At 40.2% G+C, this 25,881-nt stretch overlaps 1 protein-coding gene across 4 annotated transcripts in view; it reads left to right on the forward strand.

The window, feature by feature from the left end:
• The window catches only part of BEND5 (BEN domain containing 5), an 860,026-nt gene that overhangs the window by 538,855 nt on the left and 295,290 nt on the right, over positions 1–25,881 (forward strand). For 3 of the 4 annotated variants that reach the window (XM_085067643.1, XM_085067642.1, XM_085067641.1), the window contains 3 exons: positions 3,944–4,092; positions 8,568–8,781; positions 12,620–12,818. The exons of the other annotated variant lie outside the window; for it this stretch is intronic. In XM_085067643.1, the coding sequence (XP_084923769.1) occupies positions 3,944–4,092; positions 8,568–8,781; positions 12,620–12,780 (524 nt within the window). In that variant the 3' untranslated portion in view covers positions 12,781–12,818. Of the gene's footprint in view, positions 1–3,943; positions 4,093–8,567; positions 8,782–12,619; positions 12,819–25,881 lie in introns of those variants that run through there. 4 annotated transcript variants of the gene reach the window in all.

The raw sequence follows: 25,881 nt of genomic DNA on the forward strand, positions 1-25,881 counted from the left end.
TAATTTATGTTACACTGCACTTCTAGCAGGCTGGACTTAATGCAAACTAATTGCATTTCTGTTTCACCTTAGAGACTTGTGATTTCTTTGCATGAGATGACAGCTGGTTTGTGCTGATGAATTGCAGCTGTGGGAAATGCGTGCCATTTTAAACTTGCAGATCAAATATAGAACAGCCTCTTGAGCTAACGTGCAGTCGAGTAGTCAGTCTCCTAATTTCCCATCAACATGTTGATTTCGGTGAGGAGCTGGAAGTCAATGTATTCTACTTGAGACTTAGGCTTTCAGCTCTGCTACTACACTGGAGCCACTCTTGTGGCAAGAGTGAGGAGATTCATCTCCCTCATGGTGACACCAAATTGTCACCAAAAAGCCTTGGAGGCAGCTGTGGCAAATGACAGTAGTGAAATCAGTACTGATCCATGGAGAAATGCTTAATATCTTCTTTATGATTTTAGTATGTTATTTCCCAACAGATCCCTTCCCAGAGGAGGCTGGCATTTCACCAGGGCTCTAGGGACCAGAGCAGTGGGAAAATGGGATGAAGTGTTGTGGAACAGGTTATGGTGTCCCTCTTGAGCTCCTGGAATAATGTGTGCAGCCTCTTGCCTGCTTGGGGAGCTGGAAGCCCTGAGATTGTAGGCCTTTGCAGTTTGTTTTGTTGCACCTGAAAACACACTAATTTGCTCTCTTTTTATCAACAGAGAGTAAGATAATTTAGAGAATTAAATCCCTGACTCCCCCCTGTAGGGACTTTAAATAGCCCTTGGATTGCAAAAGAAGAATTTCAATAACTTCTTAAAAAAGTAGTTGTCTCCTGGGCAAGATCTGTGCAGTTTTCTGTGGCTGGAAATATGATCAGAAGTACTGAAGTTGTACAGAGTTAATTCTTGGGTGTTTTTAGCTCCCTGATAAATTCTTCATTTTCATGTTATATTGCTGAGAATTACTGTTGCTCCAAAGTCAGGGAGTATATTCACATTCATTCATAAGCATTGATTCATCAGCACGTGCACACAGACCCCCAAGGTTTAATTTTTAATCCCAGTTTAATCTCAGTGATCCAGTTTATAGTGTCTTGGGACTGACACCAGAATAGGGAGAATGAAATGTCTTACCACGTGTCAGGAATTACTGGTTTTCAGCTTTTCTAGATTTGTTAGGCTTTTTAATGTTAAAAAAAAAAAATGTCCAAGGTTTCTATCAAGTACAGAAAGTACCAACATTACCATTTCTCAGACTTGTTTTGTTTCAAATTCTGGTAGACCATGTGGAAAAACTTGCTGCTTACAAATGTGTGCTGACCACTTTATCAGTCAATTTATTTTTACTTTTTTACTAATTTTTGGAGTAGCATGTAGCCTAAGATGCAATTTTGAGGAAAAGGGATGGTGAAGGGAAGCCTTCTACCTCTTCATCCTGATTTGAAGTTGCTGGCCTCTCAGATATTATTAAAAAACTGCAGTCAGAAGGAGAAAGGTTTTGCAATAAAACATTTGTTTCCTTCTTGCATTTTGAAAATTGTCTTTTTTTTTTTTCCTTGATCCTGCTTACATAAGTGCTGTCATTGTTAAGCCTTTAGACAGAGCTATGTATTTTTATATGTCCCATTCATCATCTTTAAAATAAGATGCAGAGCACGAGAGCTGCAGAGTGGGGAGGTTTGGAGTGTGGTGAATGGGGCACACAGCTCCTGTTAGCAGGCAGGCACGAGTGCAGGTTGCATGTGCAATTCACAGCATGTGGGGTTAAAAATGCAGGGTTTAGTAGTTGGTGAAAGTGGCTGTGGAGACTGCCTGGTTAGAGGCAGGTTTCTGTTTGGGAATCAAAAATCAGAATATCAAAAAGACGTTTTAAAGGGTTCTTCTGGTGACTTCTAAGGAAGTAGTAAAACATGAATTGCAGCAGAGGTATTCTGACCTGTGAGAGCTGTGGTTATGGTGGACTTTAATCAGCTTTTTTCTTGGGGAAACTCCGGAAACCAAACTCCAGCTGTGTCAATATATGACTAAAAACCATAAAAGACTTCTAAGTAAGGACTAATAAAAGTGTTTAAACTGGAATGTTTCCTCCTAGGAAGAAGGTGGTTGTACTTAGTGTTTTCCTCGAAGTGACTTTCAAAGGATAAGACAATAGCCCTTTGTTGAAGAATGTTTTCGTAAAGTAACAGCTTAAAAGACAACTTTTTAAGGTCACCCTGGCAATTACGTCCCTGCATGTGCTTGTTCAGGTGTGCCCATGCTGTGGGCAGGCTTTGGGTGCTTTAACCAGTTCAGGTCTTCCCCCAGTCTGAATCAGCTTTACAGTCTCAAGTTTAGGAAGTTTAGTTTGTCTCGGCTGTACCATTGTATATTCATGGTACTAGTGGTGCTTACTAAGATCCCTAGGAAATTATAATGCAGATGGGATGTTTTCTGATTTCTCTGTTTGTGCCATGCTTGCATTGGGGCTGGCTCTTAAGACACTCTTGTTGGTGTCACTGCAGCGTAGGATTGTCTGAGTTGCCAAGACAACTTTTAGTCGTTGCTGAGCAGAGCGGCAGCCAGCTGAGAACATTTAGCTGGCTATGTAGGTGTAGAATAAGCTATAGGATAAATGTCAAATGCTGACAACGGAGGAAGCACTGCTATCGCTGTATAATAATCTCTAAATGAAACTGCACAAAGTAGGAGGGATGAATGCTGTGCTTGTTCCAGGCACAGGAACTATTTAAGATGCGTGACTAAGACCTGAGTTGTGGTGCCAGCGTGACTTGCAGAGTTGGATCAGTTCAGGGCTGGGTCTGGGTGCTCAAACACTGAGCAGGGAGCTGGAGGGTGACCTGATGATGGAGTTGTCACTGGTTGAAGATGTCCTGGTTGTGCTGCAGAGCAATGCAGGGCTCTCAGCACCAGCCTGGTACAACCTAGCACTGACAAGTGGGTGAGTTTATCCTTAGATTCCTGCAGATGGGGTGTTTCCCTGGTGTCCAGAGTCTAAGCAGGCAACCTTGCTGTGCTGTTGAGCCACCGGCCCTGCATGGGACTTCAGTGCCTGCTGGAGCTTCTTGGGATCCTAGAGCCAGCCACCAAGGGACACTGAAAGGCTTGGGGACATAGCCTAGACTCCTGGTGGAACCCCTGCAATGAATGGAGTTGGGAAATCCAGTTCACAAATCATTTTTAGTTTGTTCTTCTGTCTTTTTAGGAACACTTTATAACTTGGACCTGGGAAAGAAAAGTTTGTTGACTGACAAAATAATTATCCTGCTTTGATGTCTCAAACATATGCTTAGAAGTATTCCATTGTTTAATCTGCATAATTTTTGTTGAGTACATTAAAAATAAAAATCAGTGTTGGATGGATTAGACAATCAAAATTCTAATTTATGTGGGGTTTTTTAACCTTTGATATGCTTTCTATGCATGATACTTAGCATAAATAGCCTTAGTTTGTTTCCTTTATAGCATTTCTGCAGATCCTCACTATTTTTATACAACTCTGTTACATCTAAAAAGATTTCAGATTTCTATAAAATTTGTAATTCTATGTGGATAATTTATGTAATTATCACAGTAAATTATGCAGGTTCCTATGCAACTATAGAGCAATTCTTATTTGAAGAATTACTATTGTTGCTTTTGGTTTATAATTTCAGTGTCATTTTAACATAATTTCTTTAGTGTGCATTGAAGAAATCTTACCCATATCTGTAATTGTCCTTATGCTTTAAGAATAAAATTAAACACTTATATTAAAATTAAACATTTTAATGTTTATAAAGCAGGAATACTTATCCTGCTTTTACTTATTGATGTTCAGAAGTAGGATTTTGGCTTAGATTACTTCTAACTTTTTAAAATGAACATGACTAATGTGTTATTTTATGCTAATCATGGGTGTTGAAGGGGTTGATTTCATGTTCTCTGGGATAGCAGACAGCTCTCTTTTCTTAACTGTCTAGGACCTGCCATTGAGGTTGAAAAAGTAAAACCTGAGTCAATTGAGCCTGAACCTGAGGTACAGAAGACCTTCAGTGAGGAAGCAAATACATCAACGTACTACCCTGCCCCTGTTCCAGTAATGGACAAGTATATTCTCGAGAATGGAAAGGTATTTTATATTAAATATAGCATGAATGATTTGTGAATGTCCATCAGGTGATGTTCTTGTGGAATTTTCGTGATCATGGGGGTTTTGCATGGCAGCAGCTTAGACAAGCTTCCTCAGTTCTCAAAGTTGTGCTGTTATGCTGAGGAGAATTGTGAAGTTGCACAATTGTTAAGAGCACAGAAAATTATCCTCAGTGGTGAGAGCATTGAATGCTGTGCAACATGAGGAATATAGTTATTAAATATGCATGCACAGGCCGATTGACATAGTTTTCAGTTGGTGACATCCATAAATACACCAAATATTGACCAAAGTCAGTACCCCACATTATAAAGCTCAATGAGTCTACTTAACCAAAATGCTTTTCCCTGAAAGGTTTTTAATGTTCATAATGTGCTGTAGTCATTTTGCAGAGAACCCCTCATGTTTGGGTTGAAGTGGAGTGCAGGAGGTAATTACAAACCCTGGAATAAAAATGGGCTCCCTTGATGCTGGTAGGAGCATTGCCACTGAATTGAGCTGATGTAGTGCTGCTTTCCAGAGACTTTTGTAAAGTTGCTGAAATACTGTCTAGCTCTAGTTTGCCAGAACCTGACTGAGAGTTTTTCAGATTTCAGTGTGTTCAACACATGAACTGCTCATCTACCTAGGCCTGCTTTTATAGCTGTTTCCATTACCATTAAATAAACGTCGTGTTTCTTTTACAAAGCTATATGTCCTTCAGAATTGCCTATGCAGATCCTGTTTCTTGGTACATATATGCATTTGGTACCATAATCTGAGAACCCTCAGGGAGGAAACATCCATTCCAGCTTTGTCATACAGTGGAGTTACTGATGCAATATCATGAAACTGCATTTACAGATTTGTGTTAAAAGACTGACTGCACAAGGTCTGTCCTTCTTGAAGATGAATTCAGCATAATTGTTGAGGACAGAATGTATGTGAAAAACAGTAGAATCTTGACAGTTTGACAGGTATTTGGTTCAGATAGCTTTTCTTGCCTGATATAATTCAATATGTCATTTGCTTGATTATTTTGAGTATATTTGTACAATGAAGACTTAGGCTGTGTTATTGTGTGAGTTTGGTTCACCTCCTTCTCTTCCACTTAAGGTCTGTGGGATAGGGCACATCCTTTAGTATTTGTATGCAGCTTTTCCTGCACCCTTTTTTCATCTGTCAGCTTCTTGGCACTTCTTTTGCTGAAGTTTTCTCTGTCTTTGCAGGTATTAATAGCTCTTTAATTTTCGTTTTGTAATTTTGGTTCTTGGTTTGCCTATTTACTGGGGCTACAGCCAGCTCAGATGCCAGAAATGTGAACTAGGAGTACTTAGAGTGTTGGAGGGTAGTTTTCTTCATTTTTCCTTATTTGTGGCTTTATTTCAGTATTCCTTTATTGATATGCACCTCTAGAGTAGTTGAAATACTTTTTTACAAACCTTACCCTTTGTGGCACCAGATTTGATCTTAGTAGGATTCTTTCAAAGCAGATAAATCTCTTCCCTCCAGAGGGAAAACCGAGTTACTGAAAAAGAGCCTATGGCACTCATTTAAAGAAAAGAAAAAAGAAGGAAAGAAAAAAAAGGAAAAAAAAAAAAGAGTTCATCTTCTGAGACACGTTTTAGATCTATTGCAGATGTTAGCACAGCCATGCTGGTGAGTGTTGCTTTGAATTCACTGCTGTCTCTGTTGCATTGTGCTTGAAGCTTGATCCTGCAGTTGCTGAAATTGGGAGTAAATTTCCCCTTGATTTCATCAAGCCAGCAGTCTGGCTCATGGGGCAGCTCTTCCAGCAAGAAGGAAATGTCTGCTGAATGTGGAGTACAGGGAGCTTCCCCAGGCTTTGGGATTGATAGGAAACAGTGCTGGGCCTGTTGTACAGAGAGGTAAACTGAGACACAGGCAGCTTGAATTCCTCACCACAACGGTGCTAGAAATAGAAAAAGGGAGACGTAAGATTTCTGTGGCTGTGGCTGTCTGTCACATAGCTGCTGTTGCCATAGGTGTTTCATACCAGCAATTGCTTTTTTAATAAATGAAGCATGTTCAAAGAAGAGATGATCTGTCTGAAGCATAAATATTAAAAATACTTCCTGTAAGTTGTTCTTTTCTTTTGAGTAACTTCAAGCTAATGAATAATGTAGTAGCTTCTTAAGAGACTAAATAATCTTTCACAGAGACAAACCCTAATTTTGGCGGAGGGGAATTGGATTTTTGATCAAATAGAACAGTCTGTACTACTAATGTAATACAGACACCCAAAATTTTATATGTCACAACATTCCTAATCTTAGATATTTTCTAGGTAACTTACAGATGTTTTCCTATAGAACTTTTCCAAGATCAAACTAGAAATAACTGAATGTAATATGTACTATAATTGTTTTCTGAGCACAGACTGCTCACTCCTGATTGAAGTTGCCTTACAAAATACACAGAGAGCACCAGAAGAGTTTGACTTTTTAAAAATCATTTGTGAATAGGCTCAACAACAAAGAAAAAGGAAAAAAAAAGGGGTGTTTGTGTTGTGGTTATTACTAGTTTAATTTCTGTCCATGCAGACTTGTGAAAAGCTTCTTAGAATCCCTTTAGTGTAGAAGGTTCAGCAGGAGAGGCAGATTGCTGTATGGTTTTATGCTTTAAGGAAGGTGGAGTTTTCCATTTTTTTTATATAACATAGCTTGTAGCCAAACCATTCATATTACTCTATTTAAGTTTTTAAACATCTAGTTGCTTTTGAAGGATACCGTCGTAATAAAAAATTTCTGGGAGTTATAGCCCTCATTAATAATTAAAGTAGGTTTCCATTTAAAGGAAAAATGGTATTCAGTTGAATACAGGCAGTAAAATTATGGGTATATAAAATTTTACAGTAGCTTTGTCCAATTTTCATTGCATTTAATGGGACTTCTGTGATACTGCTCAGATTTGTATGGGTAGCAGGCACAGTTTATGTAAAGCCACATGAAATGAATAAAACCACAGAAAACTGAGGGCAGAACAGCTAAGGCAAACAGTCTTCTGATGAAGTTTTCCCAGGGGATTTTGTTGATGGGGTTTTTTTTAATCATAAGGTAGTAAGTTTTTTTCAAGTGTTAATGTTACAGAAAGAACCCCCATTGAACTAGCTCTAATCACAGCTAGATTTTGGATATATATCAATCCATTTGGTATATGTGTTTGGTATATTGCACTTTTCCAGATTATCTGCAGGTCTGAAGGTAAGTGCAGTGAGCTCTGATGAGCAGTTGGGATGTGAAGGTCACACCCTAGCTTGTTACAAGGATGAGCAAGTGTGTGTCCCAGGGAGTGAAGTTCATCACCACGGGAACAAAGCTTGCTGTGTGCAGAGGTAGTTCAGGAGCCTGCAGTGTGCTCCAGGAATTGGAGGATGGATGTACAGGGTGCAAAGTGTTTGTGGTTGCACACAGGGCCAGCGTGTGTGTCCTGCTTGCACTTGTGTCAGACTCGTGCTGGTTACTCATGGAGTTACTGCCTTGCTGTTGCTTGAGGGTGTCCTGAGTGTGAGGACCATCAGCTCCAACACGTAGTGATGGCCTTAGGATGGTGCTTGGATTCTCATCCTGCGTTTGTCTTAAGACTGGAGCACTGGGAATCTTGGGGTAGAGACATAGGGCAGCCCTGTGGGAGACAGCCCAGCACAGTCAGTGCTGAGCAAGACTAATAAGCAAAATTAGACTTGAGTGTCTTCCTTTTGGAGGCTCTCCAGTGGCTTCACACTGCATTTCCCAGAGCCCATATTGTCCTGCTTTACTATTTCAGTGAAATACCTTGACTTCCCATTGTTTGGCTAATGGAAAGTTTATGATGTTGCTGCAATGGGTCATTGCCTAACCACAAAACAGTATTCATGTGGTACATTGATTGTACATGATAGACACACTTTGTGTTAGAACTGGAAGTTTTACAGAGCTTCCAAACCCTCCTGGCTCATATTGAAATTGGAGCTCTCAAAATCCTTTCACCCCTTCCAGTTACTTTAAACAATCAGGCTGGGTTTTGCCAACAGGTACAGAATACAATTTAGGAGGTAATTCCCTCTCTGCCGCCTCTGGAATATGCTTTGGGTAAAGTCTGTTTTAGCCAAAGGGAAGCATTTCATCTTGCTCCTGAATTAGGCTGGTGCAACTGCTTGGTTTATATGCTGTGCATAACTTTATAATACTGGATGTGTTCACTGTTTCCTTCTTCAATCTCTGTTCCTGACCACAGTCTTTCAGGAGAGAGGTTATGTGGGGGGGAAAAGATTACTAAAAGGAACTATATTATATATTGGGGTTGACTTGAACTCCCTGACCCACAAAGCTGGAGAAGTTTCAGAGTTAGGCAAAATGAATTTGTTCAGCCCTAATTACTGTTATTTTAGTTCCTAATATTAATGTTCCTACAGCACTTGGATACTGTTGTGTGCTACATACCATAGATAAGTTGTTATTATTACTACCTTCTAGGTCCATCTTGGCAGTGGAATTTGGGTAGATGAGGAGAAATGGCACCAGCTGCAAGTAACACAAGGAGATTCAAAGTATACAAAAAATCTAGCGGTTATGATTTGGGGAACAGATGTTCTCAAGAACAGAAGTGTCACAGGAGTTGCAACCAAAAAAAAGAAAGATGCCGTTCCCAAGCCACCTCTCTCACCTCACAAATTAAGCATTGTCAGAGGTAGGTTATTTGAAAACTTTTGCTTCCTGCTTTGGAGTTTAACCATTAATCACCGAGTTGAAAGATGCTTCTTTTCAGCTCATTTAAAATTAACTGATTAAAAACTGTAATTCAGATTGCTATTGCATTGTGAAGTGCATACATACCCAGGAAAAGTAAAACACTTTGCAATAGCTGTGCACAGTGCAGGCCTCCACAGCTGAAGAGTTGAACATTGACTTCAGTAATGTTTGAGAAGATCATCACTTTAGACCACTTGCAGGACAGGACTCTGAGCCTGGAGAACAACATGTTGTTCTAGAATTCATTTATAACCTGATGATTTTTTAAAATGCATATATTCCTTTTAACAAGACTGAGAGTAGCTTTACCACATTCTTTCATCCAGAACATAACCAGCTCTGGCATGAGGCACAGAAACCATTATAGCTGTGACTATAAAAATAGGCATACCTTCAAAGGCAAGAAAGAATAGTTTTACCCTTTTAAATGGAGAAAATGGAAATAGTAAAAATTAATTGTTGCACTTGAATTGGAATTTGGACAGGAAGTGTAAATCGCTGACCTCATCTGGCAGGGAGAATTGCAATGACACTTTCAGTAACTGCAAGCCTCAGTCCATGTCTGTAGTACTTTGAGAAAGAGAAGGCCTTCTCCTTTATTTAAAATGTATGGTGAATTTCAGTCCCTTTGTATCATCATGCCCGTGTTGCATCATTTCTGTCTCTCTTGGTATTTCAGGCTTCTTTTTAAGTCAGAACTGACTTGGTTCCTCATGGAATATATAGTGAAATTGGATATTTAGGCTTTGTGTCCATACTAAATTGCAGTAGGGCTGAAAGAAATCCCCCATTTGGCAGAGCTTCATTATTCTGCATTTCCTGTTCTTAGTTGCTATGTGCTCTTAACTGTGAACTCATTAAGAGGTGTTGTAATCTGCCATGAAAGTACCATGTTTTGGAGTAAGAAATGCAGTTCCTCTCTGGGTGTGTGCGTGTGTCTGTGTCTGTGTTGTGTGGGGAAAAGTTGGAAACTTACCTCAGTACTGTCATCTCTCTTAGTTCATAAGAAATAAGTAAAAGACATGGGTTTTGTTTTGGTTTTTTTTGCTAATCTGCTTCAGGATTATATGTGGAAATGGAAGCTGTTCCATGCTGATTTTCTAGTTCTGTCTGGGGCCTTTAGGTACAGTCCTTACCCATGTATCTGAGTAATGATGCACTGGCCACATAAGGAATCCATTCTGTGGCAGTGGCTCCCCTTGTCAGCTCCAAAAGGGAAGCAGAATTGGTTGCCCTGGTATGTGTTTACAAGCATGCAGCAGAAAGGGGTTATTTTCCACTGGCCAGTTGCAAAGTGGTTTCCAGTTTCCCTGCTGGAGGCTCTTGCTCCTCAGCACTGCTGGCAAGGTTGCTTCTGTGAGAATTTCCTCTTCTACTTCTGTCAGGGCCACTTTGTGTTGCTTGAGCCATTTAAATGACAACTTTCTTGAGCTCCCCCTGTTTTGACTGCAGTGAGTTTGGGACTCTGTTCCAACAGGTACATGGTGAGAGGCAGATGGGGCCCTTCCTTTTCTTCTCTTCCATACCTTTACACTCACCAGCAATTCAGCTCTTCCCTATTCCCTTGTTTTTCTGTGTTTTCTGTCATACTTCTGCTTCCAGCCTCAACCTTCATTTGAATTCTACTGTTACATGCCCTGGTTTTCCATGTTCCTCTTTTTAGTGTTTCTTTCACCTTGTCTCTGATTCCCCTTTTGTTAGACTCCAGCCTGTACAATCTCCTCTTGAACCAGTTAAACTGCATGGCAAATGTTGAAGGTGTCAGGCTGCCTGTATTAGTGGGACTGGGTAGTTCATAACCATGATTTTCCATGTTGTCGTGTCCTTTGCATTTGCGTCAGTGTTAGCAGGTCTTGCCCCACCATGGAGAAGAGAGCAAAACAAAACAAAAAAATGGCCAGCAAGTGGACAAATAGGTGAAACGTGAGGGAGTTTTCCATAGCCGATGATTTGGATCAGACATCACAAAAAGTAGTGAAGCTCCTTGTTAGTCTTCGAGGTCTGCTTGAATCTTTGGTGCTCAGCAGCACAAAGGGGTATCTGTGTGCTCCTTTTAAAGACAAAAGAGCAGAACCCCCAAATCTCTCTTTGACGCCCTAAGTCAGTATCCTTATGTAAGTACTAAACTACTATTTCTGCACTCCCTCATAGAAATGGAAGAGATGGAGAGGAAAAACTGTGATCAAGGATCTGTCTGGGTCACGCTGACTTCTAGAATTACAGCTTTTGAATGAGTTCTGTCAAGTGATTCTTTGCTTGACGTTGTGGCTAAATGAACACCACAGCCTGTGTTTTGCTGGGAGTTCACCTTACTGGGTGTATCTGCCAGGGAGTGTTCCTGACACTCTTGAAAGGCCAGCTTCTGTCCTGCAAACACACTGGCTTCCTTCAGGCTCTCAGAGATGTGCCTCTTCTTAGGTGTCGTATTTCTAATCATACTTTACTGATGATCAGCCTTTCAGCTATCAAGCTGCATGCTGGTTAATTTCATTTATTTTATATTCACTACGTCTTACAACATAAAATTCACGTTGCCTTAGATGTTCTCATCATTCTGTGGACACAGACTAACTTATTTAAAACAGATTTTTGAACGACAACATTAGCTCTTAATGTGTCTGATATCTCTATAGCTTCTTAAAAATCCCCACTGTGTTGTATGTAATAAGGAAATGATAAAAAGTATGATGGATGTGCATTGTTATAAACATTGTTAATGCAAAATAACCTTTTATAAAACTTCTCAGAGGTTTCCAAATGAACTACAAAGCATGCATAGTACTTAATTTTCATAACTTTTTAATATGGTGCATTAGAAATATTGTAAACCATGTTAATTAAGCAATAATCTCTGTGGCTTTCTGTATATGAAGCAATAAACAGCTAATGGAATAGATCACTAGGCAAAGCAGAACAGAGTTTGTTTAACCAGTCTGGGAAGCCTACACAACAAAATACATCAGTCTCTTTATGAAAACCAAAAGACCCCAAACCTGCCTGTCACTAAGGAGTTGTGTGTGTTGCACCACTTTGGATTTCAGTAACCTCTGCAGGATTCTGGCACCAGACTACCAAATCTGGGAAGAAAAATTGTCTCAGCTTTCACTGCCCACATTGCTTTTGCAGTTAGTGCTGTCACTTGCTTTTTGTATTCCAGATAAGTTCACAAAGTATTGTTCAAACACGCAAGGAGATGGCTCCTGTCCTGAATAATCCACTAGTAAAAGTGAAATATGCCCAGTGACAGGGCAGCTGATAAAGACACTGATATTAATATATGTGGAAGAGATGTGAAAAATGAAATAAATGAGTTAAGGTGTTCTCCTGCTGGTTACTGCTTCTCTCCCTGAGCATTATCATTTCCATGCCCTCCTGAAAGGGTGAAGGTGCTAGTGACTCCTGGGGAGCTGTGGCTGCAGCTCTGGTGGGACACTGCACCTGGGAAGAGACTAAATCTGCTGAGGAGACTCAGACAAATGCAGGAGTCAGGCAGGCCAGACTGACACTGTACAAGGTTGGGTTTAGCCTTGTTTCTGTATGCAAAGCCTATTAATGTAGTCACAGCATAACTGGAAGTTGGTCATGCCAATGATTCAAGCCTGGTGCCAAATCTCGACTTTAACAAGGTAGACGGTGATTCAAGGAAAGCTCCTCTTGTCTTGCAACAAATATACACAGTGCTTACTCACTGCTGTCTCGAGTAGTTAGCCCAACTCAGGGCTATGTTGTTTTCTAAAAATATCCTAATGACTCTTTCCTTTTTTTTTTCTCCCCAGAATGTTTGTATGATAGAATAGCACAAGAAACTGTGGATGAAACTGAAATTGCACAGAGACTCTCCAAAGTCAACAAGTACATCTGTGAAAAAATCATGGATATCAATAAATCATGTAAAAATGAAGAAAGGAGGGAAATTGCAAAGTACAACTTGCAATAAATTTTGGATTTTTAATAAAGTCTTAGTGTTTTACTTAAGTGGTGTTTTTTTGATTTGTGTGGCATTTTTGCTGATGGGAGAAGCTGACTTGAAGCGTTGCTCTCTTCCTATAACTGATTCGTTTTTTGAGCGGTTCTGTCATGGTGTAAACTGCTTTTAAATAATGTAAGATCTATTGTAAGTTCTCTCACAATGAAAACTGAAGTTTCAAAGGTTTCTCCAGCGAGTTGCAGTTTGTTACCTGCGGTTGTACATAGGTTGTGATTCTGCGGACACCGAGCCATTTGCCCTGCGTTGAGTTTTACTGGAGTTAGTGGATCTAAGCTGCACTAAAGCATCTGCTTAGAAGGAAGAACTGTACAAAATTCACTTTGCTATTGATAAAGGGTTTCGTTGTATTTTACAAAGTGTTTTTTCTGAACTGAAATTTAAATTGTTTGATTTATAAATCTTTGTTTTGATCTCTCACAATATATTTGATCAAAAATACACGAAGAACATTTCTTTTTCAATTCTCTTGTAGGTAGCTCACTATTATCTTCACAGTTTAAAAAAAAAAAAAAACCAGAAACCAAACCAACCAATAAACAACAAGGAACCCAAAGCTGTAAGTTGTAAAATCATGGTAATTCATTTTAATAAATAAATCGAAAAGCAGTTCCTTTTCAGGGACCAAGACACTTCAGATTTCTGGTTGTGGTACAAAGCTCTTCAGTGTGTCCATACTATTGTTCTTGAAATATTATCTTTTTAGTGTATTTGTATTCTCAAACAATTTAAAAATTGCCACACTATGGCAAGATTATGTACAGTAGAAAATCTAGTACCATTTTGTCTGAGTCCATAATTTAACAATGGACACTTTTAGCACAAATTTTAATTACAAATAAAAATAATTTTCTACATTGAAGTTAGACTTGCGATGCAAAGTTTTTAGAAGTAATTTGTTATTTGAATTGTACCTTATTGTGTGTAAGTGAAACAACCTGAAGTATCTTTTCATGAAGGATTTAGAGATAACTTGAGGTCTGGATTGATGAATTTTGAGGGTTACTTTAGTGATCTCGATTAACCTTCCATTTATTTTCTGCTCACAGATGTGATTATCTGCCTTTCAGGCTGCCTGTTCCTGAGTGTCAGGATTTGTTTCTTTTCTACCACTGCAATTCTGTTTCCTGTAGTTTGGAAAGACTTCCCATTTCTTACCACCTTCCTGTAGCACTGCTTCACCCTCATGTGAAGCCTATTTCAGTGTCCTGTAAATGTAGATAACTTGGAAAGGAACAGGACTCACCATCCCTGGAAGTATTTAAATTATGTGTAGATGTAGCACTTGGGGACATGGTTTAGTGGTGGAATTGGCAGTGCTGGGTGAATGGCTGGACTTGATGATCTTAAAGGTATTTTCCAACCTAAATGATTCCATAATTCTTTCAAGGGCTGGGATGGGTGGAAGAAAAAGAGAAATGGAGAGGAGGAGGTGTGCTAGAAGTGCCTCTCTTGGAACAGATGAGAAAAACACCAGGTTGTTTCTTCCTGTTCATCAGCTGTATGTAAATAATGTCTTAACTCAGGGTGTGTTTGCTTTATGCTTTCTGAAGTCCAATTCCACGGTTGCCTTGCAGCAGCCTCACGCTGTGCTGCCCAAAAGGAACACCCCACTTTCACCACTGGTGTCCCTGCATTCCTGTCCCTTCCCTTAACCCCACACTTGGGATTGCACAGTGTGTCAGATCCCACTGATTCCCAGCATTTGTTTCCTAGCAGCTGCTGCTTCCCTTAGGATAGAGCCAGGAGCTTTCCTGGTGAGGGAGCAGAAAGAGCAGGAGTGTCTTTTTCCAGTGTCTTCTGTGTGCCCTGAAGTTTCTTGGAACAGCCTGCCTTGTCTCCTGCTAATATCAAAAGTGTTCTTAGGTAGTGTTTAATGAAGTGCATAAATGTTTATGCTTCCTAATTTGGGATGCTAAATAGCAAATTAGTGTTTAAAATGTCGGTGCATGTATCCTTTTATTAATTAAAAAGAACAAAATAGAGATAACACCGAAGAAACATTTAAACAGCGAGTTCCCACTTTTCAAGCAGACTTGTCAATGTACAGAGGTTTTTTTAAGTGATACTAAGGCAACCCAGTATTTTGGGGAAAATGTCCATAATTTCCTCAGTCTTTTATGGCTTTAGTACTAATGTGTTTCCATTGTAACAGATTCCTAATGAGATGATCATGCTGTACTTCTTAGAAGATAAGCCTATTTGAGACAGCATTTTATGAAACCTGGAAAAAGCAGATTAGGATTTAATTAAGAGTTAGGACTCCAGCCTGGCCCCAAAAATCAGAGGTGTTAATTTTTTTTGCAAAACCAGCATCATCTTTCTAAGGCTTCTCCTTGGTAGCCTCATCCCATCAGATGCAAATACTGCATTTTGCTGAAGAATTTAAATGTTCTCCTTGAGCAAGGTATCTTGTAAGTCTTCATTAAGTTTCTCCTGAAGATTTCATCAGCCCAGGTCGTTTTTTATTTTTGGGTGGCACAAAAAAGTTCTGTTCCCTTTGAAATGTGGTGTCAGTGGGGGCTAAGAAATTGGATGGGCAAGTAGCATTTAATGTGTCCCTCGAAACTTTGTTGAGTCATGTTAAAGGAACAGAGCATATTAAAGGTGGAACACCTGTTTATCATATCACAACTTAAACTGAATCTTTGGATACTGCAAATAAGTTTTTGCTAATAATAAGGATTTTTGCTCACTGTGGTTGTATGGCAACATGCTTGGGGCTCTGCAGTGGGTAATGGGTGTGTGAATAACATCTTTATACTTATATTTGGTCTTTACTCTCGCCTTTCCCTCCCCATGAGGCAGTATCAAGATTGTGCAGTTGTTTCCCAGTGTGTCTGTTTGAAGTAGGAAAATAGGCTGCAGTTATGTGTTCCAGCAATACCCAAGAAAAATAGGAACTTTAATGGGGTGTGCTTTTCTGCATCACAATACTGATGTATAAATTAACTGTGAGTTTCATTTCATTTTCCTACACTGCTTTTATGGCCAGGGCTGTTCTTGTTGGTACATTAATTCTTCCATAATTGTGCTTGCCTGTACATAGTTTGCTTTGTTCATATTGCATCTGCTGTGAATCTACCATAGGAAACTTTATAGGAAATGGTCCCTACTAACTTTTTCCTGCTCTAGGGTAACTTCATACCTGTACATCATGGGAAACAGGAGAGTTTTGACAGAAAATGAAGTAGGTTTTATTACACCCTATTAATACTCCTCGTTCGTCATTTTAAGGTTTGTGTTGTGCCATTACCTCATACTGTAACCCTGATTTGTAAGGATCAGAAAGACACAGATTTGAGAGGAAGTGACTGTTTACTTTTTTTTTTAATCAAAGCAGGAAGGAGGTATTACTGTTATATGAATAATCTGATCTTCTGTTGCCACACATTGCTGCTGTAATTTGTGATATTCATGATCTGATCCATATTAAAGTGCCTCTGGCACACTTGCAAGGAAGCAAGATTAGAGTTAACAAAAAGGGCTTTATTTTCTATTACTGATTTTATAAAGGATGTGAACTTTTATGTTAAAGGAAAGAATCCTACCAGGGACTTTAATACCTGAGTCAGGAAGTCTAGCCACTCAATTAAAAAAAGAAAGCTAGTATTTATTAGAGAGGGGGGAAAAAATTGTTGGTTTCTGCTGTTCCACAACAGGTTTGGATTTACTGACACTTTATAGAGATGGGAGATTTTTTTCATTAATAGTAAAGTTATGTCAAAGTTGAACTCTAAGTAGGAATTCAAGGTTGCATTGGTTGGCTGTTGAGCATGGCTGTCAAAAGCAGGTGCATTCTCCCTGTGTCAGGTCACTTCTTTGCTCCCTGCCTTTGATGTTGTATCTGAGAGATTACTGTGATGCTGCTTTGTTGTTTTAAGCAGAGATTATTGTCCTCTTGGAAGTTTTAAGTAGCAATAAATTGAACTTTTTGGGATTTAGTGAAATTGTAAAGATAATTCTACTTCATACTTCCAGAATCTATAGACTTTTAAAAATTAGAGCTAAGCGCAGGTCATTGTTAAAATGATACAATCTTGATGCAGAACCTCAAAGGAGTGAGAATTCTGTGAATTGGGAACATTGTGTATTAGCTGTAGCTTCACTGTGTGTTCGCTGTGTTCATTGCTCTTGAGAAAACCAAATTTGGCTGCTTCAGAAACGGAAAAGCAAGGTTGTGTCACATGGAGTGATACTGAGGATTATTTCAATATTCCATCTTTTTGACATGAGAATAACCACTCTTCAGAAAAAGACAAAGACACAACTTTGCTTCCTCAGAGTGAGGTGGAAGCTTTCTCCTTACTCTTGAAAATATTTGTCATTCTGTGTGTGCCTTTAGTCTCGGATTGATGAAGTCATAACATCAATTGCTCAGACTTTATTGGTGTCATTTTTTTCATCATAACAGTGTGGAACTCTGAGTGATTCATACAACACCGAGGCAATAAAAGTGTTATGAAGTGCAATCATTGCATGTTTCATGCTCAATAGCTGATTTTTAATTTCACCATCTTGGATATTTTTTCATCCCCTCAGGGTTCCTAAATAGGAAAAGGGAATCATTTGGACTTGGAAAACAGGAACAGTGATTCAAAAAGAAATTAATTTATGTGGTTGTTCATCTGTTTTACTTTTGCAATTATTTCTCCTGTTTATGTTTGAGCAATGACTTTCATTCCATGCGTCAGATACCCTCTTGTCCTGCAGTGAAATCATGGTCCTGTGGTTGTGAGATCATTTGTTTACCATAAAGAGGAAAATACCTCACTTATGGCATCAGATGAAGTTGCATTATGGCTGGATCAGAGCAAAGGTGAAAGTGAGTCTGGGAGGAGAGGAAGAAGCTGAGCCTGAAGGATTTTTTCTGTGCTGCCTTCTGGCTAGAAAACTTCTTCCTACAAAGGAAATTGTTTCCTCCACATTTAGCAGAATATCAACTTAATGTTCCTTCTTTATTCATAGTGAAGCCTTAATGGAACTAAAGTCTTTATGAATATATATGTTTATTGCATTGGGCTAACTGCTGTCATGCTAAATTTTGGTCTTTGGTGATTTGAAATTAAAGAGTCACAGACGATTTCCTCAATGACCCAAGAGAGGGGTAGGCTGGGGGTGACTTGGCTTTTATTGTAGTATAACAATTGCTAAAAGTTCTGTGAAATAGAATATAAGAAATTACATGTGTTGGCGATTGTGTATCCTTTATAGCTGGCATGAGCTTTCTTGCTTTGGCAGTGGAGAGGGATGCAGGTTTCATGGGAGAGGCTGATTATCAGAACTGGCTGTGAACACCCTTTGGTGTTCACCCTGCTGAAGGTGAACGATGTCCTGGGACAGCAGCAGAGGGAATGTGCCTTGACAGTGCCATATCACGCTGGTACAGCCCCTGCCACAGGAGACTCAGATGAAAAAGCTTCCATGGGAGTTTCATGTGCTTTCAGAGTCAAACATATCTCTAATGTCTGCCCAATGTTTATATAAATTTTACTGCATTGTTTCGTTTTAAAAAATGTACTTGCATGTGTTTTCCTTTTTTCTTGTATTAACACAGTATCAGTTTTCTGGGAGATGTCTTTCTCCGTGTTTAGGCTGGGGTATTAACCCACTGATACTTGAAAATAGTCCATTTGGACAATCTGGATTTGTGAGCCAAATGAACTCTGATTTTACCTTTCCTTATGAAGTCCTCTGCAGGATTTATGGAAGTACCTTTAGAGAATAATTCTCAACATATGAAGGATGGGAGATGGATGGGGCAAAGCATCTGCTTCCAAGTTAACGTTCTCTGTTTTCATTTCTTTAAGAGTCTTAGCTTCTGAAAAACTAAAACTCTGTAAAGTAAGATTTTGCAATTTTTTCCTTCATTGTGTATTAAAACTCTTTGACACGCGTTGGTTTCTTTGCGTTTGCAAGGACACTTTCATCTTCCAGGACCAAGTTCTGCTTTTCACTGTAGATCCTTACAGGAATAAGCAATCAAGGGTGTGGAATTTGGGGTTAAACAAGGCTGAAGGTGCTGTTGTAGAATTGTCTCTGCTTTGAAGGGCAATGCAAGGACAGACTCTCCTTGTTAAGTTTGGGAAGGACAACCTCAAGGGTTGTCTTCTTTTTAGGAATTGTCTCCTAAGGCAGCTCATCCAACAAAGGTCGTTTATTGCCACACTGGTGGATATTTGCAGCTTCCACTTTGTGGCTTTCCTGAACTTTTAAAGGAACTGAGATTCACTCATCCAGCCTCATGTGGAGGAGGACCCTGAGTCTGATGGTGCAGGAAGCCAAGGAAGAGGTTGTAGAAGGGTCATGAAAGCCTTTTCCCCTTTCCCACAGAGGGTTAGTATGTGCAATTTGGGTGAAGTCAGTAGCCAAACAGCAAAATCTCAGGCAGTTTAACTGGCATTAAAGGTTTCATTGGGGGAAGTTTTATAAAAAAAGTCCAATCACTTTTGACCTGCCCAGAATTTAACTTTTAACAAGTAGCTTAATCAGCATTTTATTCTGCAACCAGGGACTTCTATCTAGAGCACATATACAGCTGTATGTGTACAGAGGTGATGTGCCATTATTCTGTGTAAATCTGTCTATGCTGTGGAAATCCACAACTTGATCATGTTCCTGATGGTACCCAGCCCTGCAGGTTTTCCTGGTCTTCCTTTTTCAGTGCTGTTCCTCCTGCAAATGGGAGTCTGTCCTCTGTGCCTGCCTCAGAGGGACGACACAGGAGCGTTTCATGATTCCTGCCTTGCAAATTGTCAGCAGGGCTCTGAAGTGAAATACCTGCTTGTTATTCCTGGAGGTGACTGGCACAGGACTAGAGCATTTCCTTGGGAGATCTGGTAGTGCTGCTGTCACCATAAGGCAGACTTTGCCATTCAGGGACTTCACACAGCAGCATTTTCTTGGGGTTTTTTGGTTTTTTTTCCCTTGCCCTGCCAATGCCTAGGTTGTAGCAAAGAGAATTTCATTCTTATGTGAGGATCTTGAGGTGGTAAGATGGAGTAAGTAAATCTTTCAGCAGTATCTCTTAAAAACATTCTTTTCTCAGAGGTTCCCCTGCTTTTGCAGAGGCTCAGTGGCCTGAAAGTTTCCCACCTAATGGCAGTGCCCAGGTGAGGGGTGGAAAGCATTGGGCACCTTGACAGGTTCATTCTGATCTCTGGCTTTAATCTGCCTTCTGTTACTTCCTTTTCCCAGTTACTGTGTGCAAACAGCCACCTGGTGAACTGGGGAAGAAAGAGCCATTTCCAAATTCTGTGATCTAAGTATGGCTCTTGAGAAGGATGTTTTTAGCTGTGCCTAAAGGTCTGGCTGCTGGGCCATTCCATGAGCTCCTGTGGCTTCCTGCAGAACATATCAGAAAACCTCACTCAGCTGCTCCTTTGAAGAGAAACCTTGGCTGGACACAGCAATGCTGCTCAGAAAATCAAGCATTCTTGAAAATCCATCAAAGTGTTAAATCCATCTTCTCCTTAAGTAGTTTATTCCAGTGCTTAGAGCAACCCTTGCTGCTCAACCCATGCCTTATTTCTCTGTGAGTTCTCCTGGCTTAACTTATTCCTGGTTCTTGATTTGCCTGTCTTAATATCTTCCCTCACCATTTCTATAGCTCATGAACACCTCAAATGACTGACTGCCTTCACTCTCCTACCACCACAGGTTTTCTAGGTCATGACTGACTCATTTTTGTAATACTTTTCCTTTATGTCTCCCCAAATTTATGTCAGTTTTATGGAAATACTTTCTATAGATGTGTTTGGTTTAGTTAATGTGATACAATCTGGTGGTTTAGGACACATGTCACTTTGTGTTAGAATGTGATATGCAACAGTAATTTCATTTTGTGGGCCAACCTTTATTTAATTTCATGGAAAAAAACCCCTGATATTACTAGATTCTTAACTAATTGATGTTCTAATGTATTTTCCTTTTTACTGTATTACTAAGTACAGGTCTATCCTGGAAATATTGTTCTTCATATGAGTGTTTATGTCTACTACACTTTCCTCTTTGTCTCTGTACCAAACATGAGACAGAGCATGTTATTCTTGCTTTCTTTCTTTCTTTCCCAGCTGCTTATTCTTGTGCAGCTGGGCCAGGCAGGTGGGGAACGAGGTACAGCTGGGCTGTGAGGGGCAGCAGGTGAACAGAGTTTCACAGAAAATGAGACACTGAAGTAACAGAACTTAGGAGAAAGGGAAGCCAGAGCCATTTTACTAAATGTGTCTTCAAGACACTTAGAGAGTTCCCTTGGTTGAGGAAGCCTTTGAATTGCCAAGAATGGTGGAGAGGTATCACCATAATGCTGTGATACATTCTCAGATTTGGGTAGGGTTTCCTTAGGGAGAGACTTCAACTTTTGTGGGATTACTTCACTCTGGAGCCTCCAAGCAGATCCCATGAAGGAATCACATCTGACAGAAGAGCTTGCTGTGCATCAACCCTTGCTGTGCATCAACCCTTGCTGTGTCTGCTGGGATGAATTGAAGGTTGCTGTAGGTAGGACTTAAATAGTTTTGTTTGACCATTCCTGCTAAATGATTAATATCCTCTCTTAACCTCAGAGATAAGGTGAGGAACTGCCAAGTTTCTCCACTGAGATGCTTTAATGAAAATTGTTCTTTGTCAGAATTTTGAAGGTCAAAACCAGCTTAAATATGTAAACAGACATTCTATCAAGGTAAAGTAAAAAAAACCTTACAATTAATCTCTTTTAAGGAGTCGCTTCCTTCCTTTGAGAATTCTGAATAGTGCTAGACAAGGTTCTTTTAAATTTCCTTCATCATCTCTCTGAAGATTCCCTGTTAATTAACTTAGTCATTTATAAATGTTATGAAATCATGTTATTGACTTATTTCTATTTGTAAAGGCACCAGGAAATTTGTGTACTGTACCCTTTGAAAAGTAATTAATGTTTCACTCCTAAATGCCTATTGATATTTTTGTGTTTCTTATTGACTTGAAATTAATATTTCTGTCAATTTAAAGCTCATGTGCTGGTTTGTCCAGCTTTCAAAGAATGGACAGGACAGAATCATGGAGCTGATTTAGTTAAAATGATGACCCTCTGATGACCTCAGGAAAAACAACTTCCACAGTTCTGCCTAGTCTGGGCTTCCTCCTTCTCTGGAGCTGTTGGAAGGTGGCCTTTTCCCACTGATTTGGGAGGGGTTGGGTAAGTTTTAACTAGCTAATGGCTTAATGATGGGAGGAGTAAGATCAGAGCAGTTTAAGTGCATGTTGTAATACCCAGGGCAGAAACCAGTTGATGCCCTCAGCCCAGTGCTGCAGTATTGTTAAACACCCTGGGCAAGGCCTTGGTGATGTTTTGCAGGGTTATATAAGGGTGGTGCAGAAGTTGCTCTCGAGGTCTCCTTGCTTACCTGACTAATCTGCTTTGCTGTTCTGGAGCTCAGGTAGAACCTGTACCTGAGAGGTTTCACCTTTGTGGTGCAAGGTGCTGCTGGATTCTCATCCTCTCTGTGTGAGAGATTTGCTTCTCACCAATGCCTGCCCTGTGGGGAGAGCAGAGAGTCCCACTGGCTCCACTGCCCAGGGCAGCTCAGCTGCAGGAGCTGCTCAGGCTGCAGTGTTTGCTAAATGAACCCACTTTGTGAGCAGCTCCTCTCACCCCCTCCTCAGGGAATCTGCATGGCACTTTCTCTCCCTTGAGCAAGGAATATACAGGCAGTTCTGCACAAGTCTGGGATCTTTTATTGCTGGATAACAAACTCTTTTCTGGTCTGGGAAGCAAACTCTAGTGGAGTTTTTTCAGCAGAAGAATGCTTTGTTGGTCAGTATTGCCTCTGCTCTGCCTGTGAGAATTGCCTATTTGCACTGTCAGGTACCCCAAATGTAATTACTGGAAGAATCAGCTATGGTATGATTAAAAGAATTCATATTTGTTATTCAAGGGTTTTCTCTGTATTAAATACTTCAGCAAAATTTCAGTAACCGGTGACCTCTTTTGAGAAGTGACTCACTGCATTTTAAAGGCTTTATAACCAAGTCATCCCTCCTTGTCAGGGACATGGGAGATGAATAGATCCTTCCTGCCTGCGATTTCCAGTCTCAGGGGAAGTCCCTTTTCAGTGCCTGTGGTGATGCTCAGCTGCATCACTGCTTTTAATTGCCTGCAGGCTCCTGCAGGACTGTGTGTCCCCTCTGGCATGACCTACATCCTCGCAGAGCCATGAATCCCTCGGCACTGCTTAGTGCAGTCTGAGCACAGGACAGAAAGCCCTGTTGTTGCTAATCCCTCTCTGTCTCCCAGTGCTGGAAGCTGTGTGACAATCTCTTGTTTGCCTAAATTCATCTGGCATTATTTTGCCTGCTGAAGGAGACAAATGAGTTTTCTCTATTAAAGATGATGGGAGAAAATGTGAGTGATGTCTTGAGCATTATGGATGTCGGGTGTGTTATTACACTGAAACCCAGGGAAGGATGTATTAAAAAGAGCATGGCACCTTATCAAGCCAGGAATTCATACAGTCATAATATATATGTGGGTTTTTTCTTGAAAGAGGGAATAAACAGTGAAATAATCTCTTCAGCAGTAGCCTGAATTGCATTGCTACAGGTCAAATCTAACTGTATGATTGTGTCAGATAGTTCAGTTCAATTTGGAAGGTTTGGGCTAGTGGAGGAATAAGGTGATATTTCGGGTGAGTTAAAGTAAACATTACAGTCTGTTATGGAAAGGGAGCATTTATAAGATGTAAGGTCATCTTGCTCATTTTGGAAAGTTCTCCAGGAATATCTGTTCCACCATTCTGTAGCACTGGAAGTGTCTGGATCTGCTGCTGGACTTGTAACATGGGATTGAAGTTATTGGTACTGTGCTCTTGAAGTCCCAGTGTTCCACAGGTTCATCTGTTCCAATTTTCCTTTTTCTACACTAATGGTAGATAAACTGAGATCACTGTTCTCCAGGACTTGATTTCTTTGTTTCTCCCCTCCCAGTTTCCAGTTTGACTTTACTCATGAGCAGAAGTCTGTTCTTGAGCAAATGTTGTTGCCAAGTTTGAGCAGCTTTTTTTCCATCTTTGCAGAGTTTATGAGAGATCATATCCACGGTACCTTGGCTAGGCTGACCTGTCTTTAAAATTTTTGGGGGGAGATATGCTCACCCATTCATCTGCTGTTATCCCACTCAGTGTCTCTATACTTGCCTGATCTTTCTCCATCAGTGATGTTTTTGTGTTGAGTTTTATTTTGGGTGGTAACAGTACATTATACAGAGACATTATCTTTCCAGAAATGCCTTTCTCTTGAAACATCTTCATGACTTTGTCATATCTTGGGCTCATAATTCAGCTGCAATCAATGGCTCTGCTGAGGTTGTTACCCTTCCTTTGAGTTAATGTATACCAGACTTCCTATCACTGGAATTGCTGCCAAACTTAATCTCACCTCCACTATTCCACTTCTGAAAGTCATCTGGAGGGATCTCTACTTCCCATCTGATATTTCTCTGTTGCCACATCATGCTGATATTACCTCCCAGTGTGGTGCCATTAGTTTGTCTCTCTAGGGTCTGTCCTTAACCAGTGCATAAATGAGAACTGCCTTTGCTTTTCTATAGATATGTACCCATTCTAAAACTGTTTATAAACATCTAATGAAGCCTCAGATTTTCCCAGTGGGGTAAGTAGTTTCCCTTCCAGTAAATGCCTGATAGTTCTGAGAAAGAAGGACTGGTGACTTGTTCAGCATCATGCCTTGAGTCAGAAATGAGCACTGATGACACAATCCCAAGTCCTCTGCTCCAAAAGTCAAATAACACTGTATGCTCTTTATCAGGAAGCCATCCAAAGGCTTTTATAAAATGGGGAATGTCAGTGCAAACTTGAGGCTGGGGTCTGGAAAGCCATCTGGAAGATAAATTTAATGGGATCTGAGTTTTCAAAGCTCCTGGATAGCTTCAAACAGTGAAGCCTGGATATTTTAGCCAGTGATATTTTGACAGATCTGGTTTCTTGGGGTGCTCTATCTGCATTTCTCCCTGGTACTGTTGCAATACCAGTCTGAGCTTTGTCATTGTTTTTATTTATGTATTTATTAAAGATGAACAGCTCAGGTGAGCTGATAGTACACAGTGCCACACTCAACTATATTTGTTGTTTCAGTGGCACTTGCCTTGAGGACTTTTGGCAAGATTCATTTTAAACTTCCCAACTCTTGAGCAGCATAACATCTCTTAGAAAAAACCCCAAACCCAAATGTCCATGTTGCTCCCTGATGCCCCCAATTCTAGTTGTTGTTGTTGTGTTTATTGTGCAGATTAATCTCAAAGCATGGAGTGGTTGTGAGCTGAAGCAATAACGTGGAGTGAAATCTCCTCAGTAACCGAGTCACAGGGAGTGCATTCCTGAGAAAGTGAAGGCTAAGCTCTGCATCCAGCTGTGTAACATGGCACCTCCCTTGTAGCTGGGATTAGGCTAATTCCCTCTGCTGCCTCAGCACCGCCTTGCCTTGCTTCACGTCTCCAGGATCCCAAACATCAGCCCTGTTCCCACAGAAGTTGCCACTTTGGGATGTGCACACAGTTTTACCTGCCCATCCTCTGCAGCCACCCTCCTGCCTGCGAGCCAGGGAGGAAGAGCTCCAGCTGGTAGCTTCTTCACTTAAAAAAACCCCACGAACCCAAAACAAAACAAAACCACAAAAAACAAACAAACAAAAAACCCAAAAAAACCAAAACAAAAAAACCTCAAAAAAACCCCAAACAAAAAAACAAACAAACAAAAAAGAACCACAAACAAACAAAAAAAACCCTAAAACAAAGAAAAATCCCCAACACACCTGGACAAATTACCTTTTGTTGTTTGTTTTGGGTACAGGGTAAGACTATACCAGTTGTGTACAAAGGTTGAGGACAGCATTTAGCCCCAAATGGGATAATTTTCTGATGACAGAGGTTCAAATTTGCAACTAAATTGCTGCAGCTTAGCAAATCATAGCTTTGTGTTTGTGTGTGGGAGCAATTGGTCTACAGCAAACCTAAAGCCTCTCTCTGTGAGCCAGCAGAAGTCAAATTACTTCAGGGTTTTG

Source organism: Lichenostomus cassidix, chromosome 8 (genome assembly GCF_008360975.1).
Source record: "Lichenostomus cassidix isolate B80296 chromosome 8, HeHo_3.0, whole genome shotgun sequence".
NCBI lineage: Eukaryota > Metazoa > Chordata > Aves > Passeriformes > Meliphagidae > Lichenostomus > Lichenostomus cassidix.